Source organism: Corvus hawaiiensis, chromosome 4, assembly GCF_020740725.1.
Source record: "Corvus hawaiiensis isolate bCorHaw1 chromosome 4, bCorHaw1.pri.cur, whole genome shotgun sequence".
Classification (NCBI taxonomy): Eukaryota; Metazoa; Chordata; class Aves; order Passeriformes; family Corvidae; genus Corvus; species Corvus hawaiiensis.
Window position 1 is genome coordinate 284,874 of NC_063216.1, and position 26,567 is coordinate 311,440.

At 47.2% G+C, this 26,567-nt stretch overlaps 1 protein-coding gene and 1 long non-coding RNA gene across 5 annotated transcripts in view; one reads left to right on the plus strand and one right to left on the minus strand.

Moving 5' to 3' along the window:
* IQSEC3 (IQ motif and Sec7 domain ArfGEF 3) overlaps positions 1-26,567 on the plus strand; it is a 99,972-nt gene that overhangs the window by 61,585 nt on the left and 11,820 nt on the right. For all 4 annotated transcript variants that reach the window (XM_048299976.1, XM_048299980.1, XM_048299979.1 and 1 more), the window contains exons 4-10: positions 6,009-7,087; positions 11,233-11,394; positions 20,652-20,774; positions 21,474-21,640; positions 23,752-23,891; positions 24,688-24,813; positions 25,944-26,043. In XM_048299976.1, coding sequence (XP_048155933.1) covers positions 6,009-7,087; positions 11,233-11,394; positions 20,652-20,774; positions 21,474-21,640; positions 23,752-23,891; positions 24,688-24,813; positions 25,944-26,043 — 1,897 coding nt within the window. The remainder of the gene's footprint in view (positions 1-6,008; positions 7,088-11,232; positions 11,395-20,651; positions 20,775-21,473; positions 21,641-23,751; positions 23,892-24,687; positions 24,814-25,943; positions 26,044-26,567) is intronic.
* Positions 15,234-25,307, minus strand: LOC125324331. Its single transcript, XR_007202933.1, has 4 exons — positions 25,240-25,307; positions 22,878-23,045; positions 20,460-21,805; positions 15,234-15,880 (listed from the first exon to the last, which is right to left on the minus strand). It is a non-coding gene; the product is annotated as an uncharacterized LOC125324331 (long non-coding RNA).

Consider the following 26,567-nt stretch of genomic DNA (forward strand, 5'->3'; position numbering starts at 1 on the left):
TGTACACTGCTGCCACCACTGCCCTCAGTCCAGAGTAGGATGCTGAAAAGATAGGCAGGATTACCACGCTGAGAGAAAATGACTCAGTCCTAGAAGTTGCAAGCCTTGCCTTCTGTGCCTGAGGCGCCAGCCTAGCTCCAGAACACAAGCGTGCCCGTCTCTAGCTCCATCTCTGGATGGGCTCCCAGCAGGGGACAGTGGGACAGGGTCTAACAGCAGCTGGCCTCCTCCCTCACAGATATTGAGGTGGAATGTGCCCCCTCCCTCCATGTCTCTGCAGATTACAGTCCAGGAGAGCTGTTGTGCTAAACAGAACCTAAAGCATAATTTCTGCCTTTTCCCTGGGAAGGCAGCTCAACCAGAGGCTGTAGGATATGCAGACCATGCAGTCTGTGAGGTGAGGAGGACAAGCAAACACTAGTGACAGTGTCCAGATTATGTTCAGTGGGAGAATTCAGTGGGAGCTGTGCTATTGCAGCTGAAGGGTCTCAGCTAATGAGGTTTTCACAGAAGAAGCTGCTACTTCTGGGACATCTCTCTACCACTTCTCTCAAGGCACTGATTCTGTCCCTAAACATACATGTCAGATCAATGACCCAATAATTTCTGAGCAAAGGAGACACCCTGGCTCTCTAACTCTGTCTTTCTCAAAATACTGCTTACTCAACTCAGACAGAATTCTTGCTTCACACCAGGAAAAAAAAAAGAGAGACTAATTAACTGGCTTCACAAACTAATGTGACACATCCTCAGGGTGGGCCACATCTTGACTGCTATATATGGGCTTAGCCTCCTCGTTGTCCTAGAGCTGCTCTGGTTTGTCCTGGGGAGTGTCTGTCCTGTGTTATTTTAGCTTTAAGGTCATGTTGCCATATCATTGTTCTTGCAGCAGAGGCCAAACCTGCCCTGGATGCATGTGAACAAGAGAGATGTGTTTAGCTGATTGTTCATTAATGGCTGGTGCCCGCAGAACTGACCTTGCAGGGACTGAGCTTATCTCCTTGGTGAAACCACTTTTCTCACAGCAAAGGGGCCTTACAATTTGTGTGCCCCTTCAGACGCACGGATGTCCTCAGTGAATTGCCTCCAGCTCTGGCAGGGGGGATTTTCAGGCAGCAAAGAACACTATTTCTTCCACCCTTGCACTGTAGTATGTGTCTTTATAGGTATTCCTATCAATTTACTCATCAGGTAGTTCTCTTAAATGGTAATAATGGTAGTAGGACCTGCACAGTGCTGTCCCAGTAGAGCCCTACTTATAGCAGAACTTGTAATACAGGAATAGAACTTACACTAAGAAAAACAGGTGGAAGGAGACATTTTTAGTCTCACTGCACAATTGAAGTCACATTTACCTTTTGAGAGAGGACTGAGTGCTAGTAAGGAAGGAGGGTAAAGTGCAGCCTCCTCTGCAGAGCTTGGACCAGTCATTGCCCCTCAGCATCATCCTAGAGAGCTCATGAGTGGCTTCATGTCTCTCCTTGCTCCCTACCCCATGAAACAGAGAATTCTGATAGTGAGCAGAGCAGAAGTACTCTATGCTTGTGATGCCTTTTCCTGGTCTTAAAATCAGGAGTCATACACAGTTAGAAGGGGAAAAGGGATTTTACCTTGGTATTTATTTTAAGGATCCTTAGGTGCACACGGCCAGGTCGAATGCACTGAAATGCACACCTCAATGCACACCCCAAAAGATCTGGTATAACATTATAGATGTTACTAATTAGCAGATCTATCAAAGATTCCCCAATGAGAGGCTCGAGTGAGCCCCCCTCCCTAAGGAACCTTCCCCTGGATGGTTCTATCTCAGGTTACAGAATGTGTTCTGGAGAGGACCTTGGGGTCTGGGGCGCACTGATCCCTAGCTACGAAGCTTCTAAATGTTTAGTCTCTTAGCTTGACAAACAAGTGCAAGAATGTAGGCAAAAAGCACTAAGAATACAGAAGTTGTAAAAAGGTATAACAGGGGTATAAAAGAAAAGGCAAAAAATCTTCATGGCATCACTGGGGATCACAGGAAAGAGGAGCATGCTTTCAGTCACACATACTCTTGGGCTGTGCTGAAGGGCAGCAGGTGTCCCGTGGATGAAGGAAAACACCCCACTAACAAATATCCCTTAGAGCAATGTCCTTCCATTGTGAGAAGCTGGAGGGAGGGGGAAGCATTAAGAATGAGTGAGAGAGAACATGTATGCTTTGTATGTCTTTTTTTTTTTTCTAATTTTGTCTTTTTTTCTTTCTAATTTTTTTACAATGCATGCATTGCCTTGAGTGACTCAGTTTCTGTCCCTGAGCCTGATTCTTTTCTTGTTTTAACATGGTGGCACATCACCATGCTCAGTGGCAACCAGTGCTAACCGAGAATAAGAACAGGCCATGATCTCTCCTGGCAGATTTATGAATTTATGCCTATGGGCAACAGAGCCATGGGGCATGAGCCTCAAATGTTTGGCTGTATCCAGGCCTGCACTTTGGCTTGCCTTAGGCTGACCGTGTTAAATCTCCCTTCATCTGCAATCCCTCATGGCAGTGGATATTTCACAGCCATTTCTAATTCAGCCACAAGGCCTGAATTGCTCAGAATGGGTATTCATATTGAGGCCCAGAAATGTATTAAGCTAATTATTCTTTGAAATCCCTGTGATCCCCCTCCTGCATTTCCCTTCCTTTGGTGCCGGCTGTCAGATCATTCCCCAGAGAAGAGTAGCTTTAAGTAGGCAATTACTTGTGATTCATAGGGTTTATTAGGAGTGAGAGAAGGCCAATCAGGTCTGGCCTTTCTCGCCTCTCAGATGGGAAGAGAAGGTTCCTTCAGCCATACAGACATACATCTCCATTACCCGTGACTGCTGTGGTGCTAATGGATGCCCTTTCCTCCTCTGGAGAGGAAGAACACAGGCTACAGCTGTGTGAAATCCTTAATTCCTTTGGACTGTCAGTTAGCTCGACCTGACAGCAAATGAGTAGGTCTCAGACATCAATAAGCAGTAAATGGCTGGGCTACAGCAAAGAAAAAGAGATGGAGACCCACTGCTACCAAACACAAGAGGGGAGGGTGCCTCTCTCTGGGGGGGGGCTGCGTCTGGCTCTGCCAGTTTTCTCAAGAATCCCCTGGAACAGTCCCTGTCCCTGTTATCCCAGCTGAAAGGTACTGTAGGATTTCCCTTTCTTTGGACAGTGCCAGTTGGCAGTGGACCACATGCAGAACCCATTCTTGCCTCCCTGGTATGAGCCAGAAAACAGACCAGTTGGGAAGTCCTCTCACTTTAGATCTTGTTCTGCTCCTTAATGTCTTAGTCCTCCGGGAGGATGGAGATTATGAACTGCAAAAAGCTGGTGATGTTTTTTATCAAGGTACTGACAGCTTGCTCTGTTCCTTTAGACTTTTAGAAGGATCTCTCCTCACTAGTTATTGAAGTCTGCCATTTTTGGAACTGTCCTTGCATGAGATAAACTGGCCTTTTACTTCAGATCAGCAGTGACATCTTGTCTTGGCCTCTAATAAGATCAGAGCATATGAATTTTATGTTTTCAGAATGGCTGTCACCTCTTTGGAAACCTCAGATAATTGTAAGGCTCCTGCTTCTGCTTTATTTTGCATTTTACAGTTATTCTGTCCCTCCCATTTGTTCCTCTTTCCCTCCTAACACAATTAGCTCTACATTTTCATTAACCAGATCATTATTTTAAGTGCTCACGGTCAGTTGTCAGTAATAACTGTCTGGGTTGGGCCTTTGCAGGTTATTGGTTTAATTTACACTTATCTGCATGAGCCTTCCTCCTGAAGGAAAGCGCCAAGGGATACTTCAGTCTCTTTCCAGGCAGGCCAGCTTTAAAGACGTGTCAGGAGTGCTGGTTTTATGGTGGGATTTAAGATGTCCTTGTTTATTCAAAAGGCCTGCTGCCAGGTCTTGTGGTAAATGACACTGAATCCATGATTACTGTGGGGGTGATTTTTAGCATCATTTACGCAGACCCTTTCTGGGTGGGCAGCAGTGAAAGTATTAGGCAAATGTTCTTGAAATTAGGAGTAAGCAGAGCTCTGAGCCAGCTGCCTCTACAACTGCAGTGATCAACCCCATTACTAAGAAAACTGCTGGTGTTTCTCAGTGCTGGTCTTTGATGTTTGCCTTGGACAGACTGTGAGCTCAAGGGCCAGGCAGACAGAAAACAGAAGCCAACCTGATGTTTGAGCACAAGGCAAAGGTCCCTGCTTCATGTCCAGAGAGGGAAATATGAAAGGATGCACTCCCCATCCCACTCTCTTCCATAAATATCAGCCTCCCAGTACTTGCTCCACAGCCAGGATATCAGTGCAGGCAAAAAATGGCTGGGCTTATGTTGTTCCTCTCTGCCTGTCATCTCCCAAGGTCACATTATCTTCCTCTGCTTCCAGAGGAGAAAGTATTGGAAGGATTCCAGAGGTCATTTGCACTTCTCATAGCTGTCAGACCAGGCCTCCACGTGTACCTACGTCACTCACTGATGGTTTTATCTGTAACTTTATGTCATGTTGTAAAAAAGAAGAAGGAAGCAGGTGACATGACATGACTCTGTGAGCTGATGCCTCAGTCTCACTTTGACTGTGAAAGCAACTTGCACATAAGCTCAGACCTTGTGTGAGCTCAGTTCTTCAAACTGTGTGAGTACTGGGCCAACAAGGCATGGTGAGGGACAAGTGGTATGTCTGGGGATGAGGATGCAGTCAGTAAAACTTGTCCTTTGGTTCTGCGAATGAGCTCCTACTCACCACATGACTGATGCATTGAATCCTCTGCTAATCCAGGACTGACTTAACCAGCACTCTCAGTCCTGCCCTTCATCATTTTTTGGTTTTTCTACATGTGTGCACACACTTATTAACACTACAGTCTGCACCTGCACTCTGCCCTGTGAAGTGCCAGCGATGTAGAGTTCAGCTCATAGTTCAGCCTAAGTCTCAGTGAAGGTAGTTTAAGTTCATTCTTTTTTTTCTTCAACCCCATCTTCCACCTTCATCTTCACACTGTCCCCCTTGTCCTCTGTTAGTCACTCGTTGGAACCAAATCATCTGTCATTCTCCTGGAACTTGTTGGTGAAAACCCAGCTGCAGAGGAAGAGTGGGGAGATTACCAGGAAGTTTAAATTCTAGACTACAGGAATGACTATACATACCTGCTTTGCTGAAGCCAGTTGAGATGGTGCTCAGCTGTGTGTTGATGTATTTACATGTGTTTGTTTTTACCAGCTCAGGAAAATCCTCCTTCTACTTGTTTTTAGTATCTTGTCTCGACACTTAAAATTCAGATTTTTTTACCTTTCAAAATCGAGAGTCTTTCTTTTTCTGGGTATTTTTCTTTTCATTGCTGGCTGACACCTGAAGAACTCACATATCAAAAAGGAAGACAATCTGGGATCCAGAGTGCTTTTTAAGAGACACAAACTCAGAACAAACCCAGCCTCCACTAACTTATATGGAAGTTGATGTTTCTCACTAACTGCTAGATCAAGCCAGCATTCTCTGCATTTAAAAATTGAATTCTCTTCCCTTTTTCTAAATGATTTCTCCTTTCCCTGAAAGTATTTCCTAAGGTTGCTGAGGAGGGGAGGAGCACTAGTAACACTCTGAGACAAGAGATAATGCTTAACATTACCAGGGCACCGCTGAGCAGGAAGACACATTGCTGGAACGTTGTATTCCCAGTGATGAGCTTGCCCTAAAGGCCATCAGAAGTGAGTCTGCAAGGGAAGGGCACCTGCAGGCTCCAGCTTTTATGACTGGCACTCAAGCAAGAGGCATGATCCTGTTACAGCTGTGAGGAAGCTCGTGGTGCTGATGATTTAGCCAGTCATGCCCAAAGGGGAACCTTCTGTTGAAATCAAGGGCATGGCATTGCAGGGAAAAGCTAATTCAGTGTCAGAAGTTCCTTTGACAGTCATTGAGGACTAATCAGTGTAGGGACGGGGGCAACAAGAAGCCATCGGGAGGCAATTGGCAAAAACTAATGTCTCTGTTCTCTATTTTTCAGATCGAAATGCTAGAGCACAAATACGGCGGCCACCTGGTGTCTCGCAGAGCAGCTTGCACCATCCAGACCGCGTTCCGGCAGTACCAGCTCAGCAAGAACTTTGAGAAGATCCGCAACTCCCTGCTGGAGAGCCGCATGCCACGCCGCATCTCCCTGAGGAAAGTCCGCGTCCAGAACTCAGAGAGCTTCTCCGCGGAGAAAGCCCTGGTGGAGGGGTACAACTTCGTGGGCATCCCACTGGTGAGGTCCCCGTCCTTGCCAGCCACCATCAGTGGGGCACTGACCGAGCTGGAGGACTCCTTCACAGAACAAGTTCAGTCCCTGGCCAAATCCATCGATGATGCCCTCAGCACCTGGAGCCTGAAGACCATGTGCTCCCTGCAAGATGGGGGCTCGTACCAGATCAGGGAGACCTTCAGCGCTAGCTCCATGCAGCCAAACCAAGACTTAGAAGCTGAGCTGCAGGATCAGGAAAAGGAGGAAGGTCTCCTGCCAGATACTCTACCCAAGAGCAGCAGCACTCTCATGATGGCTTTTCGAGATGTCACAGTTCAGATTGACAACAAGAACATCTCTGTCTCCTCATCTACCTCGGTGTCCATGGCAAACTGTCTCAGCAGCAACGACCAGGCTGGGCTCTCTCAAGCTACCAAGACTGAAGAAAGCCCAGGAGAAGGGAAGGGAGAAGCCAGTGAACCACCGTCTGCCCCAGAGAGCTTGCCTGAGAACAGCCACATGCTCACCGAGGTGGATGTCAGTACCAACGGCACGGGGGACAGCAGTGCTGAGCCGGATCAGATGGCGGTGCAGAAGCTCCAGTTTGACACAAGCAATGAGGCAGGGCAAAGCAAAGGCTCCGAGTCCGAGAATGCAGACAACTCAGAGCAGCTGAGCAGCAGCAGCACCTCCACTTCAGCCAAGTCAGCCTCTGAAGTGTCCTCAAAAGAAGCCCTGCAGGCCATGATCCTCAGCCTCCCAAGGTACCACTGCGAGAACCCAGCCAGCTGCAAGTCCCCCACACTTTCCACAGACACCATGAGGAAACGCCTTTACCGCATTGGACTGAACCTCTTTAATATGTAAGTAACTCTTCCTCTGCTTCCCGGCCTGTGTTATGCCTCACAGGGACAGATGATGGCAGGCTCTTGGTCTAGATCCATATCCAGGGAAGTTCGTTTCTATTCAAGGGCATGACCATCTGGGCATGCAATGCACAGGACAGGTTGGCTTCCCAGAAGCTCTTTCCCTAAATTCTCCCAAGCACTGTCCTTCTCTTCTGCCTAACAGAGGAACAAGCCCTCTGTCCCATGAGTAGTGTCCATGCTCTCAGAATTCACTGAACCTTCAGTTCCAGTTGCTGTCCATTTGGCATCCACCAGATGAGCCTGGAATCACTCTGGTTCACTCTGTTGCAAAGGAACAAATGCAGCTGGGACTGTAAAGCCAGCCCTGGTTACTTAACATAGGGCAATTCCAAGTAAAGAGACAGAGAGACAGAGGTAGAGCTGAGCATAGCTAGCCCAGTATGAGTCATAATGGCAAAATTATGTCTCTGGCTGTCATTTTTCTTCAGATACTTGGGTAGATTTTCGCCTGACAGACCAGGTTTAGTCACCTGTCTCTCACATATCTGAGTTTGATATCCTATGAGAAGGCTGTAGGTGTGAAAGCAAAAGCAGAGCTGAGGTTACCATCAGAGGAGGGTAAGTCACAGGGTCACACGTAGATTGGCAGAAAGCAGCTAAGGAGTTTTAGATTTGCTCATTGCCTTTTGATGAGACTTTTCTCATCTAAGCAAGCCACAAGAAGTACTGGGTTTTACTTTATCATCACGCTCTCATATCTCTGTCTTTCATTTTCCACTTGAGTCCCCTAACAATGAGGAAGAAATGTGCCCATACTAGGAGAATGTTTTTCCACACGTTATTGTGGGCATTTTAGTCAAAGCAAGGACTGATCGTTATGCAGTCCTAGGCAGAAGTTTGTCACAGACAAAGGGGCAATGCACAGGACTTATATATGTGTACCATGGAGGCTGTGGACTCCAGGAGGCAGGACCCAGGAGGACAGGTTTTTAGGATTGGTCTCAGAGCACATCTAGAAGGGAAGTGATGTTAGGTCAGACAGTTTTGGGACTCTTACAGAACTGAGAAGGACATGTTTCCAGTTCTAAGGTCAGGTTGGAGGACAGGAGTGAGGAAACTAACGTGTTAGCCTTGGGGAATGACACCTTTCTTCATTCTCTGAGTGGTATCTAGGGGACACATGGTTCCCTTTGTGACTTCCTATCCAAGGGGCTGGGAAGGCCATTAGGCTTTCTGCAGTTATTTGGTTGTTGCTTTCCCTGTCTATTTCCAGGAGAAGCCAGAAGAAGTTTACTATTGTGGGGTTTGGGATGTGGGCACTGATCCGTAGGGCATGGAGCTGAGGCTGTTGTGTGCGTGTGCTCACATCCTTTTTCCTGGCTTTCCCTGGAGCAGGAGCTGAAAGCCTGCAGTTTCTAGTGGAATCTGCCACAGTCTATCTGGCCTTGCCCTGCATTTTTGGAAGGCAGTGCTCTGGCTCAGAGCACGCCTTTGGAAACACATCGATGCAGTGTCACTTTCCCCATCCTTGCTGCACTGTGAGGGGGTGAAATCCCTGGAATGGCGAGTGCTTCATTATGCAGCACTGCTGTAACAGCTCAGTGTGTGTGGGCAGCTGGCTGCGTGGGCAGAGGGAAAGCCAGCAGGACGTGAGGAATCCCGCAGCATTTGCTGGCTCTTCTTCACACCCCTGCAACACCAAAAATGAGTAGCAGGGACCAGGCTCAGGAGAGAGGGGAGTAGAGTTGTCTGCTGCACATCTGGGTAAAAGCTGTATGCTGCACTACATGGGATACATCTGCAGGTGTTCAGTGGCAGAGATGCTGTATTGCTATCAGGATTTTGTGGAGAACAAATTGAATCCTGGGAAAAACTGATGAAAGGCTGCTGTTAGTGAAAGAATATTTGAGTTATAGTCTAGGCAGTTCAGGAGAGCTGTCACAGCTGGACTGTTTCATCCTGCATCCTCTGATGGCATTGTGTTTGCCACCTCTACTGAACACCTGTACATCCATGCCAGTGTGTGCATTTTTCTGGCCATATTCAGCTCTCAGCTCCTCTGGAGTGGATCCAAACTCAGTCCAGTGACCGGAGTCACACAGGTGTAGCTGAGTTCATCCTCATGTTGTGAACACCATACTGTCCCTAGCCAAACACCAAAGTGTGCAGGTGGACGTTCATTTTATGAATCTCTGTTGCTTAGTTTGACTTGTGTCCTGACCATATCACCTTTGCACTTAGCAGGGAACTTTACCTGTACTCTTCCATGGTGAACCAGTAGGTCTGTGTGATAATAAAGAAGGTGTATTGCTGCTTTTCCATGAAGAAGGCCTGGGGTTTTCAGTATCAGATCTTGCACTGTCCTATTTATAAATTTGATTGTTCTTGCAGCCCTCTCCCCAGGGATGCCACACTGCCCAGGATATTTTCTTTTGACATTACAGAGTAAGCAGAACTATTTCAAGCCCATCTACTTTTTATATGCCCGTGAGGCCCCTGTAAGGAGCAGGCCATTCTGCTGAATGCTGATCCCCTTATAGCTAGACATATGTTGCTCACCCACATACTTCACCACCTGACAATGTCACAGTCTGTGCCTGTGCATATCATGCATTCGCGTGCTCTGAAATCTCATCCTATTCTTTCCTCACCCCAGGAAACTGCCTGAGCAAACTCGCTCCTTGAGCCTTGACAAAGAACCCTGAATTTGGATTAATGATGGAAGTATAACATCATTTCATGAAGTCACCCTGTTACCTCTCTCCACTTGCTGGCTCAAGAAGTGTGGCAGTCTTCCTGCCATTGCAGTGATTCACCTCAGCAAAGCACATCATGACAGAGACCCTTCAGTGAGACAGACTGAAATATAGGAAGAAAACTTCCTGCACAATACGCCCGTACAATTTGTTCTTGTCTGCGCTGCGAGACAGGCACCACATAGGCTCGCAGGCACTCCTAGGATACACAGGGGCTCATAAGAAAGATGGGGACAGATGTTTTAGCGGGGCCTGTGGCAATAGAACCAGGGATAATTGTGTTAACCTGAAGGGGGGCCGGTTTCAATTAGATGCGAGGAAGAAGATTTTTACAATGAAGGTGGTGAAACACTGGCACAGGTTGCCCAGAGAGGTGGTGGATGCCTCATCCCTGGAGATATTCAAGATCATGTTGGAGGGATCTCTGAGCAACCTTGTCTAGTTGAAAATGTCCCCACTCACTGCAGGGGGGTTGGAGTAGATGGCCTTTAAAGGTCACTCCCAACCCCAACCACTCTGCTTCTGTAAGAGCTGCGTGTGCAGGCACAGACACTAGCACACTAAGAAGCAGAAAATCACTCCCACAGCCAGGCAATCAGGCCCACTCAGCACCAGACCTGTTCTCGGAGAGACACAGCCACAGAAGGAGAAAAGCCCTCTGTCTGCAAGCCACACACTGCTCCCTCTCTTCTCTGACAAAGCATTCTCTGGGTGCCTTCTCTCACACACAGAGATTTCTGCCTGATGGCATGGATCAATAGAGAAGGGACAAAAAACACAGCTAAGGGTGGGGGAAGTGGAGGAAGAGATAAGCAAATCTGAATATGGGATTTCTGTTCAGGCAGCCAACATCAAGCTCAGGTGAGGCAGGTAAAAAAGTATCACTCAACACTGAGCATTGAAAATGTATGAAAAAGAGAATTATTTATGTAACAGAAAAAGTGCCCATCTTTGGTTATCCCCCTTGGAGCCTTGAGCCTCGAGCCTCATTTGCCCATAGACCATGGCAGCAATGTCTCCTAAGTTTCTTCACAGAAGAAAGAGCCTTTGACTCTGGAGCAGATGGATGGCAGAAGAGTCACTGACAAGGTGTGGTACAATGCAGCAGGACCCTTTGAGGCAGTGGCATGCCACTTGTGATTACCAGGTGACAGCAGGTGCTGCAAGTGACACAGCAGGTCCTGTGACATCTTTTTGTCCTCAGCAGCAGCTAGGGGGGCACATAGCAAGTCACATTTCCTCACGCTAACCAGTCCCATTGCTGACACACACATGAACTCGTAGGAGCTCAGCCGCGTACCAAGGGCTGCATTGATGCAAGCCATGGGGTGAGCCTCTGAGAGATCAACGCAAACTCACCATGTCTCTGTCCTTCCCTTCCAGAAACCCAGACAAAGGCATCCAGTTCCTGATCTCCCGAGGCTTCATCCCGGACACCCCCATTGGGGTGGCACACTTTCTGCTCCAGCGGAAGGGCCTCAGCCGCCAGATGATTGGGGAATTCCTGGGCAACAGCAAGAAGCAGTTCAACAGGGACGTCCTGGAGTAAGTGTGGAAATCTCTTCCCCTCCTCCCTGCACTCTAAAGGAGTTGCCAGCCCACTCTGCCCCTGGCTGCACCAGGAAGAACTTTGTTGTCCTCCATGCCACTTCATCCCCACTCTTCAGGAACTCCACCATTGCCAATCCCTATCTGGCATCCCTCAACACATTTCCCAGCTATGTGATTGACCCTTAACATCATCAGTTTTTTCATTTCAGTCCCTCCTCAGAAGGCCTACGGTCACCTAGCAGGAGTTCAGCACTGTCAGGTGGTAGAACTAGACATGGTGGCAGGTTTGGGGGCTGCGAAACTCTGAGGCTATCCCATCCATATAAAGCACTTCTGATGCCTTCTGGGAAGTATTAAGAGAGGCAGAGGAGGAAAAATATCTGCTCCTTGCTGTGAGACCAGCAGGGAGAAGTGAATACTGGCTATACACTCAGTTTTCTTTCTGTCCAGGTTGGAAATTGGTGGCCCTTTGAGTTTGTCCAAGTGCATTAGGAGGATAATAAGAAGGGGGTTGGTCCTGTTTGTGGTGAGGAGGAGGTCTGCATATGAAAACATGCTACTAAGGGCTTGTCATTGCCACAGCAGCCACAGAGCACTGAGGAACATCCTCACTCCAAAATCTCCAACAAGCTGAGCTGTCCTTTTCCAGAACAAAATCTGAGGTTTCCTTCCTGCTTCTGTTCAGTGGCTGCCTGTGCTGGATTGCTACCTTCAATTCTCTCACCGTGACCCTCTCCTGGACACAAGCCATGCATCTCTCAGCCTACACCTCTCTCCTCATGCAAGTCTAGCTCATTCAGAGACCCATTTCAAGGCATGACCAGCACTCAGCTAGGCTTTTCTTTTATTATGCAGAAGCACAATTCTTAGTGAGAGCTGCCTTTCCATTAGGCAGGAAGTCCTTTGCACTGGGTCCTTTATTATGTTCTCCCATTCTCCAAAATGTTCTCCATTTCCCTTGAATTTTGCAGTGGTTTCTCTTGAACCAAACCATACAAAAACTCCAAATCCCATACACGCACCCCACTTCTACTCCAGGGAAAGACTGGAGGATACCAAAGTTCAAGAGCTAAATCTAGGCCCAAATTTTAAAATTGATTCCAGCTGCAATTGCTGCTTCTTATTGTTGCAGGCACCTGGCATGTGGTCTATCTCTTTTTTTAATATACTGTAGGGGTATTGATTTGGCCAGCAACAAGACACATGTACTCTCCAGCCTCTTCATGCTGAGAGCTACAATTAAAAGTAATTGCCTCTTTTTCTCCAGTAAGCATTGTGTGGGCTGCTTCCCCTGACAGATAATCTGCTGAAGTCCAAACCTAGCCTCTGCACACACAGGGAAATATTGCAACAACAGTAGGCTGACACTTCCTTGTAATCCTAAATCTGGCATCATCCCAGCAAATGACCATGTTCCTCTGCCTCACATAGGACTACGAACTCTGTGTCACCAGCTCCTGGGAACAGTCCCTATTGCAAAGCCTGGCGTCAGCCTCACTGTCCAGGAGCTGCTACGTTGGGGTTGCCTGTCCCGTTTCTGCACGTGGCCCGGGGGCCACTGGAGCAGGTGGCCCTACTCCATCGTGCTCATTACTCGAAGCTTCCACTGCCCCTCTTACGGTAACACTCCAAACGTTCAGTGAAAGAGTGACCTTGCCCATCCTATTAACAGCTGTAGAAAACAAGGCTCAAAGATGGGGACTGAGATATTAAGGATGTGTGCACATGGATATATCTTGGGCAGGGACTGAAGAAGTATCAAGCAACTGGGTCTGAATTCAGGGTTCAAACCTGTGTCTGATCTCTCCAGGCAACAGATGATATGCTTGCACTAACAATCTGTGCTGCCATCCCCTCTTCACAATAAATGGCTGATTCGTCTTCCTTAAAGGCAAAGATGAAAGTAGGCTTAAAATACACAAAGAATATTCTAAAACAGGAAGGAAAAAAACATGCACGTTCAGCTAGTTATAGCTGTGCCATTTGAAGGTACTTTCTTCCTGTGCCAGTTCCGAGCTTGGGGGTAGCGATGGTTGGTGGGCTTTGCAAGCAAATTTTTTGTCAACGGCTCATGAGGGCTGGATGGGCAATGGCTGCACACCCAGCAGCATGCTATGCATGGAAACAAGGCATTGAAAGGAGAAATTATGGCCCAGAATTATAATCTTGGTTATTTTTCCTGTCCATGCTGCAGGAAGAAGAGGGCTGGCAGTGTTGTACAGTGTGCTGGCATTTCCAGTGCCCTGTATCTCAAGGGCTGGTCACAACTTATGAGCTGTTTCTATGGGAACAGGAGGCAGATCAAAGACCTTTTGGCATTTTAGAACTGTCTAAGACCTAATCTGGTTCTCATTCCCTATCCAACTCCCATCAACTAGCTCAGGAACACGGACACAGGTTGGGAGAATAAACTCTGCAAGGGCTGTCTTGCTGTCCCCACATCCACCCACGCTTAGCGAAGTTAAGGTACATGGTATTCCCTGGAGAGCATGTGGCAGACAGGAGAGCTCATACAGTAGCTTTTGCACAATTTGCCCAATACCACAGTCATTTCTGTGGCCCAAATGGGCAGAAGAAGAACAGGCACTTAGTCCTGCCAAGGTCAAATGCCCAGGCAGGGTGGCTGTGAGCAGGCAGTAGTGCTTGGACAGGCTCTGATCATCTGCAGCGAGCAAGCCTGTATGCAGGCAGAGATGCCTGTGCTCTTTCACATCCCAAACCTGACCCTGGAGCCTCCTCTACCTCCCAAAAGCAATTTCAATTATTGATGCCACTTGCTATGTTAGTTTAGCTTTCGCTCGATGTGAAAACTTATGTTGCAGTTGTGTATTGTAAGCAATGTTTCTATTGCAGCCAGGTTGAATTAACCCAGCTGCATGAATAAATAATAAGACAGCTTTTAAAACATCTTCAGAAGTGTCAGCCTCCCTTGTGCATTTGGAGGCAGGGCAGAACTGCCCAGGTTACAAACTCTAGACTCAGCTGTAATGTCCAGCCATAAGTCTGTACTCTGCAGAGTTCCCTTGGCTCCTGCAGGTATTGAAGCTGTGCTGGCTGACAGACAAGCCAGCCTCTGCCTGTTCCTGCTGTCAAACAGCAGAGCTGAGGAGTGCCGAGTGGCACCTGGCACTGTGAAGATGATCCCACTTTACTGCCCACCCAGTAAATGTAAAACTCCAGAGAAGTGCTATGCTGGGTGCAAAGCCTTTTATGCAGAAGGGCAGGGGTTGAGGTGAGGCAAGCAGTTTATGAGGCTTGAGCACTTTGGTGTGCTGTTTTGCCTTCCCACACCTTCATGCCCAGCCCCTAAATGCCCTGAAATTGTAATCTCCTTTCCATCCTCCTGCTCTTATCTTTCAACCTTTAACTGATTTTCTTGGAACTCAAAAAAGATGTCTGGATAACAAACAAGTAGTTCGACATACTAACCCAAGGAATAACAGAGAGAGCAGGAGATTTTCAACAGTTTCTGACTATAAATGGCACACATGCATTGATAACACTGAACCACTCCAGTTTGTCTCTTTAGGAAGATGCAGTATGTAATTAGCTTTTTTAGGAAAGGCTTCAATCTTTAAAACTAGGATTTATCTCACCTGTTGTTGGCCACCACCAAGTTTAGTGTCTTCTAGAAATTTATTAATTCCGTTTGTCAGTGGAGAGACACAGGGCCCTCCAGAGTGTTGTTTTTCTCAGTGTGCTAGTTTAGGCTGGACGCACAGCTTTTAGGCATTTGGTGTTACAGGGCATAAATCCCACCTGTAACCTATTTTAAGCATCCCACAGGAAAACCATTCACTGTGATCAGCATCCCACAGTAAGATCCAAGAATCTCCTTCTACAACCTGCCCTGCTGCCAGCTAGGAGGAGTCACTGGTGACCTACCCCAGGGTTTCAGTGTCTTCCAGTCCAGGGAATACAGCTGGAGAGAGGTAGCCCAACCTGTTAAAGCACCTATGTGGTACTGAGCAGTTTTAATCAAATCTATTTGTCAAGTACTGCAGAAAAATAATTTTGTTGCTTTGAAAAAGTCAGGCCCAAGGCATTAACACAGTTTTAATATGAGACACATCATCGTTCTTGCATCCTTTCTTCATTCTGTGTTTATTTGTTGCTTTTGTTCTCTTTCCTTCATACTTTCCTTCACTTTAGTCCATTCTTCCCCTCCTGTTCCTGACTCAGGAATTGCTTCCATTTATAGTTCATTCATGAACAAGATAATGTGAGTGATTTCATGAATGGAGTCAGCTGTGCTGCTGGTACTGGATGGTTTGTGTTCGGCTCGTGGGACTTGGAAGTGCAGATGTGGCTGTCCTGGTGCACTTACTGTCAGAGGAGAAATGGGCAGGGATTCCAGCAGAGGAGACATTGTGCTGAGTTGGGGTCTGGTTGGTGTTAGAGTGTGGAAGTTGCTGCTGGAGACATTCTCCGTGCGGGTGAGCAGGTCTCCTGTCTGTCAAGCCTGTGTTGTCTTCTCTTTCTGTCATGGAGAGTCAGAGAGAGAAAAGCTGCTCTTAGTAAGTGCAGAGCTGGGAGCCCAGCAAAAGGAGTGTCTCTCAAAGAAGAGTTATGTTCCTCTTGGACAGGCAGAAGGACTTGTCAGGCTAGGCCAAATGAGCTTTCTTTCCCCTTCTCACTGAGGTTGCTACAGAGGATCAGTAAGGGACTTGCATCACAGGAGGGTTTGAGCAGGAGCAATAGATAAGGATGTGATGGAAACAGGACAGAGGGAAGAACGTGTTCTGACCTCCTGCTGCAAGCAGGGCTGTAGCACAGACCAAATGTGAGTAAGAACAGCCTTCCCATGCCAGGTTTGTACAGGCTGAAGGTGAAGCTTGAGTGTGCCTAGTCCCCAGGGAAGTTCAGGAAGGAGCCTAAGTAAGTAGCCATGTGAGCTACCAACAACCACAGGAGGGCGAGTAGGCATGACAGCCCCAGGGAAAACAGGCAATACATGTCCTGTAGCATTCTCCAGAAAGGGAAGACTGGTGTGGGCTGTGGTCTCTGTTGTAGAGACTATCTTTCCCAAGAGGGTGTGGAGGGCACGACTGGGACACACACCTGCTAACTTTTCTCTCTGTTCAGTTAGCACATGCAGGGCAGTCTCCTCCCAGGGAGCTGAGCTCTTCTATGATTCACCCAAATCCTGGTTCATCTTCAGAAAGCTTGTAGAATTAGGGAGACTGCGGGAAGGGATGATTTTTATTAATATCTTTGTGCCTTGTGATTTTAAACTTTCCACCTGGCTGCCTCCCCCCTTGCTCCCTCCCTGAGTGGAGGCTGCAGGTTCATTACAGACGCTTTTAGTTGCATCCCAGCTCCTGCTGCACCGTCACCTGAGCGGAAAAGCTGGAAAATAGGTCATTACACTTGGGTGAGCAGATCCCAGCCCCACATGATACAGCTGCTTCCTGCCTTCACTGAACCCTTTTGCCACAGGCTTTTTTGCCATGCCTAGCCCTGTGCTAAATCCTCACAGCCCTTCCGCCATTCTGTCCATGCACTTTGGGGGGATCTTTGCCCTGTAACCTGGGAGGCAGCATGGCTACAACAGAAATAACAGCTGAGCAAAATAATCCATCTAGGAGCCCACTCTTTGGTCCTGGTACCTGGTGTGCAATTCTCTGCACTTGCGAGGTGCCTCAGGGCAGAACAAACTCCTCGTGTACACAGGTGGCACGAGAGCCCTCAAACCCTACCATCTTGTTTATGAGGCAGGGAGCCAGCGCTTTTCCTGCTCACTTCAACAATATGATCCAAACATCCAAAGTCATATCCTTGAAGATAGTGGGCTAAGTGAATCTCTGGGTGCACTGCGAGCTCAATTTGTGTGGCTTCTTGCAATTTCATGGGCAGGAAGGAGTTGAAGCATGAGATTTTATAAGGTGATTACTGTGTCCCTGCATCATCATCCCTTAAGCCTCCTGATGGTCCTGGAACAGGCATCTCACAGGTGTCCAGCTGTTTGTGGAAAAATGAACTCAGCACTGGTTTTGGCTTGTGCACATAAGCTGTTGGTTTATTCCTGGGAGGCAGAGAGCCAGCTGCTCTCATATCTTTTGTCCGCTTCCATGATCTCTCCCTTGGAAAGAAAAGACCTCCTTGCTCTGGTTTCTCAAAGAAAAGTTGTGCTGTATTTCAGGGGATGTCTGACACAGTTACCAGAGTGCATTTGGAAAGTTAATGTGTGTCTGTGCAGGAATCCGACATCAGGGAAGGCTTCAAAACTTCCAGCTGTCTAGAAGAGGAGCAGGAACATGGCAGCCCCATAGCACAAGGCTGTTTGGCTCTTTGAATGGACTTTTCTGTGTCAAATTTGGTCATAAAAAGTATCAGACAAGTCTGATCCACCTTTCTTTCTGTCTGTCTAGCAGCAGAAACAGCAGCCTGGTGCCTGATGGCTCCTCTAGGAGCTGTTCTTCAGGCCTTTGGCACAGGATTTGTCAGATAAACCAAATCCAAGCACAGGCTGACTTCACTTGAATCAAACGTTCTTCCTAACCTGTCCTTTCTGCCTGGTCAACTTTTCTCAGTAAGCAGGACAGGGGACACTGTTCTTTGGGCTGCGAGACAAATGGAAGAGGCTCCCAGGAGTTAGAATTTACAAAGTAAGCCTGCATCAGTCAGCCTGTGAGAGAAACTCTCATAGAAGAAGCTGAGCATAACTCATGCAGCAATGCCTGAGTTTGAAAACAGCTATGAACAGCTGCCCTGTCCCACTTGTCCTAATAAAGGCTTGATGCTTTCTGTATTAAGGAAATGGACTTTATTACTCGAGATTTGTACAGAAAGGGGAGGATGTGTTAGAGCAGCCTGTGTGGAGGGGGAAAGACTGATCAAAGAGGGAAGGAGTAAGCAAAAGATAGATGATTTAATGCTGGTGGATTTGAGTTACTAGGGTGACCTCAGAGGTGTCCCTGGGGTGTGCAAGGACTCTGTGTTCACATGTCTGGAAGCAGACAATAGCAGCAAAATCACCGAGGTCAGTGCTGAGAAACACTGCACACTGGAAAGGATTAAAAAATGATAACAAAAGCCCAAGTGCAGAGGTGGTTGCAGCTGTGAACACAATAATGACTAATAAGAGGAAAACTGTTCTTACTATCAAAGATGAATTCCAAGAGGCAGAATGCCTTGATGTTAACCCAAGGGAGTGAGTATAAGTATGAGAAAAATAAAAATAACAAAGGAAAGAGGCAGTGGAGGAAGTTTTTCTTATGCCAAGTGTTTCTGCAGTCCATCTCTTGGAGAGATAAAAAAATATTTCATGGAAGATTTCCTATGAGAGCAGTCCCTTTGATTCTCTTCTCTTGCTCCCTATTTGTTCCTGAATTTCGATTATATGGACTTTGTGCAGAGAAAGAGCCCACAATTCCTAGCTGAGGTTGTAACAACTCTAACCTCAGAAGATACAAAGCACTTTATGTTCAGTCAGAGCTCTTGGTAAGTTATTCTGCGGGTGTCACCCCAGTTAAATGATGACATCTCAACTCCTGTATCAATAAGGCAGTGGAGGAGACGTCTCTGAGCATTTGAACTCTGTCCCTCACCCATCTGAGGCATTGTGCAACAGATTTTTATTCTAGCAAGGCTGCACATGGCACTCAACAGCTTAGTTCACAAACCACTTCCCGATAACCCACAGCAAACTGCAGCACTTAGAAAAGACCAACAAACACATCCCCAGTTTATCTCAGAAAGGAAGAAGAAACTGGTAACAGCACATCCCTTTATTAGTAGAGGTTTCTTTGGCAAAATTTCCAGATAATCCTAGGAAATAGAAGGATGCAGAAGAAAGCTAATCCCCTCCCCCTCCTTTTTCTCTGTACCACTCCTCACAAGGTCCCAGACAACCTGTCTTGGGGAAAATTTCCTCCTTAATAACCTTAAATTTGGGATCAGTTTATCCTTTACCACACGACAAAGCAACCCAAACACAAAGAATTAAGTCAAGGGGTTAAGGGGCTGATAGATGTAGAATCCAAAGTACAGAGAAGCAGAAAATACAAAGTTCCTGAATTTTTAATACTCTTCTAATGTCAAGGTGGTCCCTTTAGCAAATTGGTAACTTGTATTTAAGGAAGGCTTAAAGTAAATGGGATTTTGGCACCTGTGACTTTCTTCATCTGTCAGACAGAATTTCAGCTTTGAAAATTTATTTTTGGGAAAGAATAATGACAAGCAGGAAGGTAAATTGTACATACCAAAGTCAGCAGAAAGTAGATTAATTCAATGTCTGTCTTTGATAAAATAACTAGTTTTCTAGAGGGGGACATACAGAACATAATTCTAGACTTCAGCAAAGCATTGGACATGAGAAATTTTTTGTTGAGAGTAGAAGAGAGAGAAATTAGCAGAGGAATCATAAATGGGGGAGCAAATTGGCTGATACAGACATTAGTGCCTACGTACTCTGCTGAAATGGGAAGTTGGGCCTAAGGGACATTATGAAAAGGGGTTTCTGAGTCTAGTCTTTTGATTAATGCTTGCAGTAATGACCTGAGCACAAAAGGTAGGAATATGCTAACAAAATGTGCTGAAGCCACATGGGAAAGGTGTTGTCATTACAAGTGACTGAAATATCATGCAGTAAGAATCAGTCGATTATTGACTAACACAGAGAGCAAGAACTGTAGTGGTAGGTGCTGGAGACTAACAGCAAGGCCTTTATGAGATGAGAATGCTTTAGTGGGGAATAAGAGAGGTGGCATCCCCTTCTTGGGGCTTCTAAATTGGCCTTGAGTTACCAGTGGGCAGTGAATCGCATCGAAATGCAAAGTGACACCAGATGAGCAGGTGATGTTGCAATGTTATTTCTGTACAACAGCTCCCGTTTCCTATTTTCTCTGAGCTGACTCTGGTCTTACTGATATTGATATAGGTGTCTAAATATCTGTCTCAATAAAGATGTCTATATAATATCTATACACATATATATACTTTCTCTGTGTATGCATATGTGAATGTATATGCTGTCTATGGTATGATACGTATATATCATGGTGTATACATACACACACATATATATAAATATATAGTAAGGCAAAAGAATTGCTCACCAGCTGTAGAATGCAGGAATCACTTGTGTGAAATCACTGCCCGTTGTAAGCAGAATCCAGGAAGCCATAGTGATGTCCCAGGGCCTTTCCCATGGGATTGCCCTTGGGGACTGGGCCTTGGTACCACAGTGAAGGAGCTTGGTGTCACCCACGTGAGGATGTTCTGATGAAGGCTGTGTCCCCCTCTCACAGCTGTGTGGTGGACGAGATGGACTTCTCAGGCATGGAGCTGGATGAAGCCCTGCGGAAATTCCAGGCCCACATCCGCGTGCAGGGGGAGGCGCAGAAGGTGGAGCGGCTCATCGAGGCTTTCAGGTAAGAGGAGTCCTTCAGGTAAGAGAAGAAGCCCTGCAGCCCCACTGCTGCAACCAAGGGAAGCAGGGAACACAACACACCCAGGGCAAAAAGCCAGCAGTCATGGAGAGAAGGGCCAGGGACTTCCCTTCCAAAGAGGGGGATCATGGAGGGGCTCCTGAAGGATGGAGTTCTCTGTGGCACTGCTGTGTCACAGGTGTGGCCTTGTCAGATGCTCAGTGGCATGAAGGGTACAAGGGGCCAGCATGAGGCCAGTCCTGACATGGCTGCCAGCAAGGGATTCCCTCTTCACTGGTGACCCACGGGAGGAGCAGCAGAGGGGCTTGCAGGGGGGCTGGGTTGCTCCCTTGGTGCATCCAGAGGAGTGCTTTGTGCTTAGCAAGGCAGGCTGGAGCAGACACCTCTTGTATTACTCTTGTGCACTGACGCACTCTGAGTAGTCCTCTCCAGTCTCACTTGCTTTTTTGGTTCCTGAGGACAAGGCTGAAGTTTCAGTGGCCTATTTCAGCCATTGGTGGGGAAATTTGCCTTCAAAGAGCAGTCAGTTCCTTCGCATTTGTGTGAGAGGTGGAGTGAAAGGAGGAATTTGATCCACTTGTGATAAAGTCATTGTCAAGCTGGAGCAGAGTGCTCCCATGTTCCTTGTTAATTGTGTTAAGTATGTTAATGTTCCATGTTGGTGCATCCCTCCTGCTGCAGCCAAAGGTACTGCATGTGTAACCCAGATGTGGTCCAGCAGTTTCACAACCCAGACACCATCTTCATCTTGGCCTTTGCAATCATCCTCCTCAACACGGACATGTACAGCCCCAACATCAAGCCTGACAGGAAGATGATGCTGGAGGACTTCATTCGCAATCTGAGAGGTGAGGGTCCTGCCTTGATTTTTTTTTTTTTTTTCCCCGTCTTGCTGTTCCAAATTCTGCCTAGATGAAGGCAGGAAACACCTAGTGGAACCGCCTTTCTCCAGGTCTGCTGCTGCTTGCCTGTGCGCCAGACATGGAAGGCCCTTTGAGGTGCCTTCTAGGGTGCTGGGGAAGGGAAATTCTAATTAGCTTTGTTTTCTGCAGGAAGCTGTCCAGCCTTCTCAGAAACCAACCATTTTCCTTTGAGAGATGGCTTCATCTTTTAAAATATCTCATTGCTTGGAAACAGTCCATTGTATTACATTTTCCTGTTGTTCAGCTCCATCCTTCTTAGACCCTGCTGGATTGTGCTAAACAAGCCCTACTTGCTGCTTTGAATATATGAACACATTTTCCTTCTATTCAGGATAAATCTTCCCCTTCTTAATTGCCTGCAATTACTTGCAGTAACTGTAGGTGTGACAGAGTTCATGCATACATTACCTCTTTGCAATTTCTGATACATCAGTTCCCCAAATCAATTTTCTTCTATTTTCAAGGTCGGTCCTTTCCATCCCGGTAATAGGTTGTTAAAAGCACTTTTTCAGATGTGGTCACAACATACTCATATACAGAGCTACTGCCTCGTCCTTATTTTCAGATATAGTAATGCAGCTGAGTATGGTTTGGACTTTTTGACATCATGTCTAGACAAATTATTGTCTAATTTCCCAGCCATATTCACTCCTAGGTCATCCTAGGTCGGCCATTTTCCAAGTTTCTCTTACTGCACATCTGCAATTCAGATAAAGCTCCCTCAAAGTTTTCCCAGCGTAAATTCCTGTCTTTTTTGAAGATTTTGTACTTCTCTGGGTTCCTTTGACTTTTTTCTTTGTCCTGATTGCTGTACAGAAAGCGTCATCTCAGCCTCCCACACCTTCCACAGTTTGTCACCTGCTTCAGACTGGTATAATGTGACACTGAGGCACTCTTTCATGTTAATTCCATGGATACTGAATGGGGCTGCTACCTGCCATCATCCCCTTTAGTACTACAATTGATAGCACTAAAAAAAGAGGGGTTTTTTTTTTATGTTAACTTATACTTAGAGTTGCCTTAAAATCTGTCAGTTCACACCACAATGAATTAAACCAGAATGAAGGTCACTCACCCCCAGTGTGCAACACACCACAACTCATAAGAGTGAGTGAGTGTCGCCCCATCACAGACAAGGGGAGACAGCTCAGTCCAGACTCACCTGCAGGCCAATGCCCAGGCCAGCAGCTTCAGCAGCCTGTGTTGGAAATGTTATTCAGGATACAGTTGCAAGGATGTGGGTAAGGGAGCCAGGACATCTCAATGCCTCTCCATTCCTCAGCAGTTCCCCACCTGCATCACTCAGGATAGGACATCTCAGACCAGGGAGCTGGAGGGAATGCAGAGAAAATCGGTATAAAATGACTGGAGGAATTCAGTTTGGAGGAAGGACTGGCAGCTTGGTTTGCAGTGTTTGGTTCAGGGAAGGGTGAAAGAAAAATTTTGTGCCAGTCTCTGAAGGGTCAGGCAGCAAAATTTGGAGAATTATCCAAGGAGATGTAGAAGAGAAAAGGGGCAGGGTCAAGGCAGAGATATCACAGACAGAATTGCAGGAAAGTATTACTCCTAGGAGACAGCACAGAATGAAAATGGTGGCGATTACCAAGCAGACAAGGAGAGGTGATGCTTGCATTGGCAGGAAGAGCTGCTGAATCCCATCACAGGCCGTCTCCATATCTAGCACTTCTGATGATACAAAATCAATGCAGGGGTTGCTGAGTGGCCCAAGATATATGAATGTGAAATTGTGGCTATAAAACCTTAGGGAACACATGGAAATGAGCCACCATGCAGAGCAATGGAATAATGAATGATGAAATCAACTGCATTGGCCTTAGAGATGTCAGTCTCTCCTGCTGGTGCATTAGATGCATTAGAGAAAGAAAGGAGACAGCCTAAAGTGAAACACTGCTGTTCCCCTTCAGCCTTCCCAGCACTGCACAGTGCAGAGGCAGTAGTGACCTGCCAGGGACCACTGGTTCTTCCCTTTTCTTTTCTCTCTGACTGGCCTGCCCAACATTTTCTGTGTTTGGCAGGGGTGGACGATGGTGCTGACATCCCTCGGGAGCTGGTGGTGGGGATCTATGAGAGGATCCAGCAGAAAGAGCTAAAATCTAATGAGGACCACGTGACTTATGTCACCAAAGTGGAGAAGTCCATAGTTGGAATGAAAACGGTGAGCACCCATAACCCTGCTGGCACCCACTCAGCCCCTCTGTCCCCCACTTCCCTCCCTGCCCTCTTTTCTGTATTTTTCCTCTATGCCTTTCTTCTCTTACGTAATACTTTCCTTGCTTGTCTTTATAAATTTACTCCTTTTTCTCCAAACTCTTTATTCCCTGCTATCTCATTCTTTTCTAATTTTGAGGGATCTCCTTGGCCAGAGTTTACAGTATCTAGTGCAGTAATTGTTTGCCCAAGAATTTTACTGCAGGTCCTGCCTGCCAGTGCTCAACTGATAGCTCTGCAGTGTTTCAAACTTTCAGGCCTTTTAAGGGTGTAGGAAGTGAATGGCAAAGTGATAGAAAGCAATTTTATCCATCTGTCTCTAATGAGGTCCCTAAAAATTGCTGGGGTTAAGAGATCCCCAAATGCACAGCCAGCTTCTTTGGCAGTAATCAATCTGTAATGCAAAAACAGACATACTGTGTACCCAAAATAAAGCAGAATGATTTCTCAGAGCCCAGGAAACCTGCAGATGAGCAGTGACCCAAGGATTGGGAGCCAGAGGTAGGTTGTGTGAGCAAGAAGGTTGCCTTTAGCCTGCCCTCTGATTTACCCGGATCACAAAGGCTTTCTCTGTTACTGCACCAGCAGGAGAATTGATGGTAAGGAGTGGTGGTGAGGAGGTGATTTGTGCGGGCAGAGAGGGTGGAATTGTGTCCCTGGGCAGGGTTGTGCAGTCTGAGGGTGGGGGAGACCCAGAGTGGCCCCTCCTTAAGCTGCTGCATGCCCTTGTGTGCTCTCTGCAGGTCCTGTCGGTGCCCCACCGCCGGCTGGTCTGCTGCAGCCGCCTGTACGAAGTGACTGATGTGAACAAAGTGCAGAAGCAGGCAGCTCACCAAAGGGAAGTTTTCCTCTTCAATGACCTGCTGGTGGTGAGTGTGCTTTGGCAATTAGGCACTGCAGTAAAAACACCCACCCTAGTTTCTGTAAGGAAACCTAAAACCAGTCCTTAACATCCATTTCCCCCCTGTTCTAAGGACAGACTAGCTCCCAGTTCATCAACATTGTAAGACACTGCTCTGGATCCTTCACTGTTAAAAACCTACTGAATCTAAAACTCCAGTAACCCTTGAAAAAACAAACTGTCACATCCCACAGCCATCCAAGCAATGTCATTGCTCTCTCCCGTGCCTTTGCCAGCAGGGAGGTTCATTTCATGAAAGGGAGGTTCATTTCTTTGTCTGTTTGTACTATAGTAGACAGAGCCCTCTCATGCACTTTAAATCTTTCCTGCCAGACACCTTAAAATCACTGCCTTCTAACGTGGAAAAGGCTGTAGCAGACTAGGTAGCACTTACCAGACCCCCAAATGTGTAGAGTATTTTTGAAAGTGTCCTGCCCCAGTGATGGCATTAGGCAAGTACAGGAGAGCAGAGTTACACTGAGGCTGGAAGGAGGCCAAACAAAATGAAAGTTCACTGAATTTAATGGTAAAGTGAAACTCTGGTTTCTGCCTGCAGATGCAAGGCTAAACCCAAACCCTTTTGTAGAAGGAGAGGGTAAGAGAGCTTTACCCACCTATCCTTCTGCACCCATTTGTGCAGTCGTGAACCTGGGGAGAGGCTCTGCTCCTTGCAATCCCTCTACTCCATGGGAGAAACCAGATCCATAATATCTAGTGCTGAGGTGTGAGGGCAGCACAGCATTCACATCTGCTCTGGCTCTCAGCTCTAAGGTATTTATGACAGGCTTCCCTTTGCCTTTTGATCCGTTCCTTGGTGAAGAGAATTACTCTTTCAAAGTCAGAAATGTTGTAATCAAAAACCCAGCAGCTCTGGGAGAGAGCTGAGTGGGCCCAGGGCGATGCCTACAGGATTCCAGAAGTGTTGTTACAAGTGGAGCATTCCAGGCAGCTCTCTGGGCAAAGAGCAGGTCATTCACCAAACACTGCTCCCATGTACACTTAGCAGAGCTTGCAGAAAGCTTTTTTTGCTTTGAGCAGTTTGCATCGTTCTTGCCCCACTGTTCGCCAGCACCAACAATGCTTCTCTCCCTCCAACAGATCCTCAAGCTTTGCCCGAAGAAGAAAAGCTCCTCAACGTACACATTTTGCAAGTCAGTCGGCCTGCTAGGGATGCAGTTCCATCTCTTTGAGAATGAGTGTAAGTCCAGTGCTCCTTGGCTGCCTGCAGGGGTTTGGCAGGGAGAAGGGGAAGGAGGGAGGGGGCTGTGGGAGTTTGCATTAGGAGAGATTCTACCACGGTTAAAAGTGCAGGAGAGAAAACTGACGCTTGGTGCCAAGGAGATCACTCTTTAGGTACAGTGTGATGACAAGAAGCTCCTGGTACTTCTCCTAGGTCTGAGCACCTGCAGAAGGGCCTCACTGAAGGATCTGGCTTGTCATGGTTTCAGGAACAACGCCAGTGGTGAAGACTGGGGGAATCAATCCCAATATACATCCTACAGAGCTCTCAGAAGCCAACTCTAGGTGCAGAATCTTGTTGACAGAACTGCTGCTGCCAGCTTTAGCCCGTCTCCCCTCACGCCCAAAGTCACAACCCCCACCACTGCTGTCGGGGTCCCTCTCCCCGCCGCGCAGCCCCGGGCGGGGGGCGCTGAGGGCGGCACGGGGTTTCCCAGCCCCTGCTCAGCCCCGCTCCCATTGGCTGCTCTGTGCTCCCTGCGC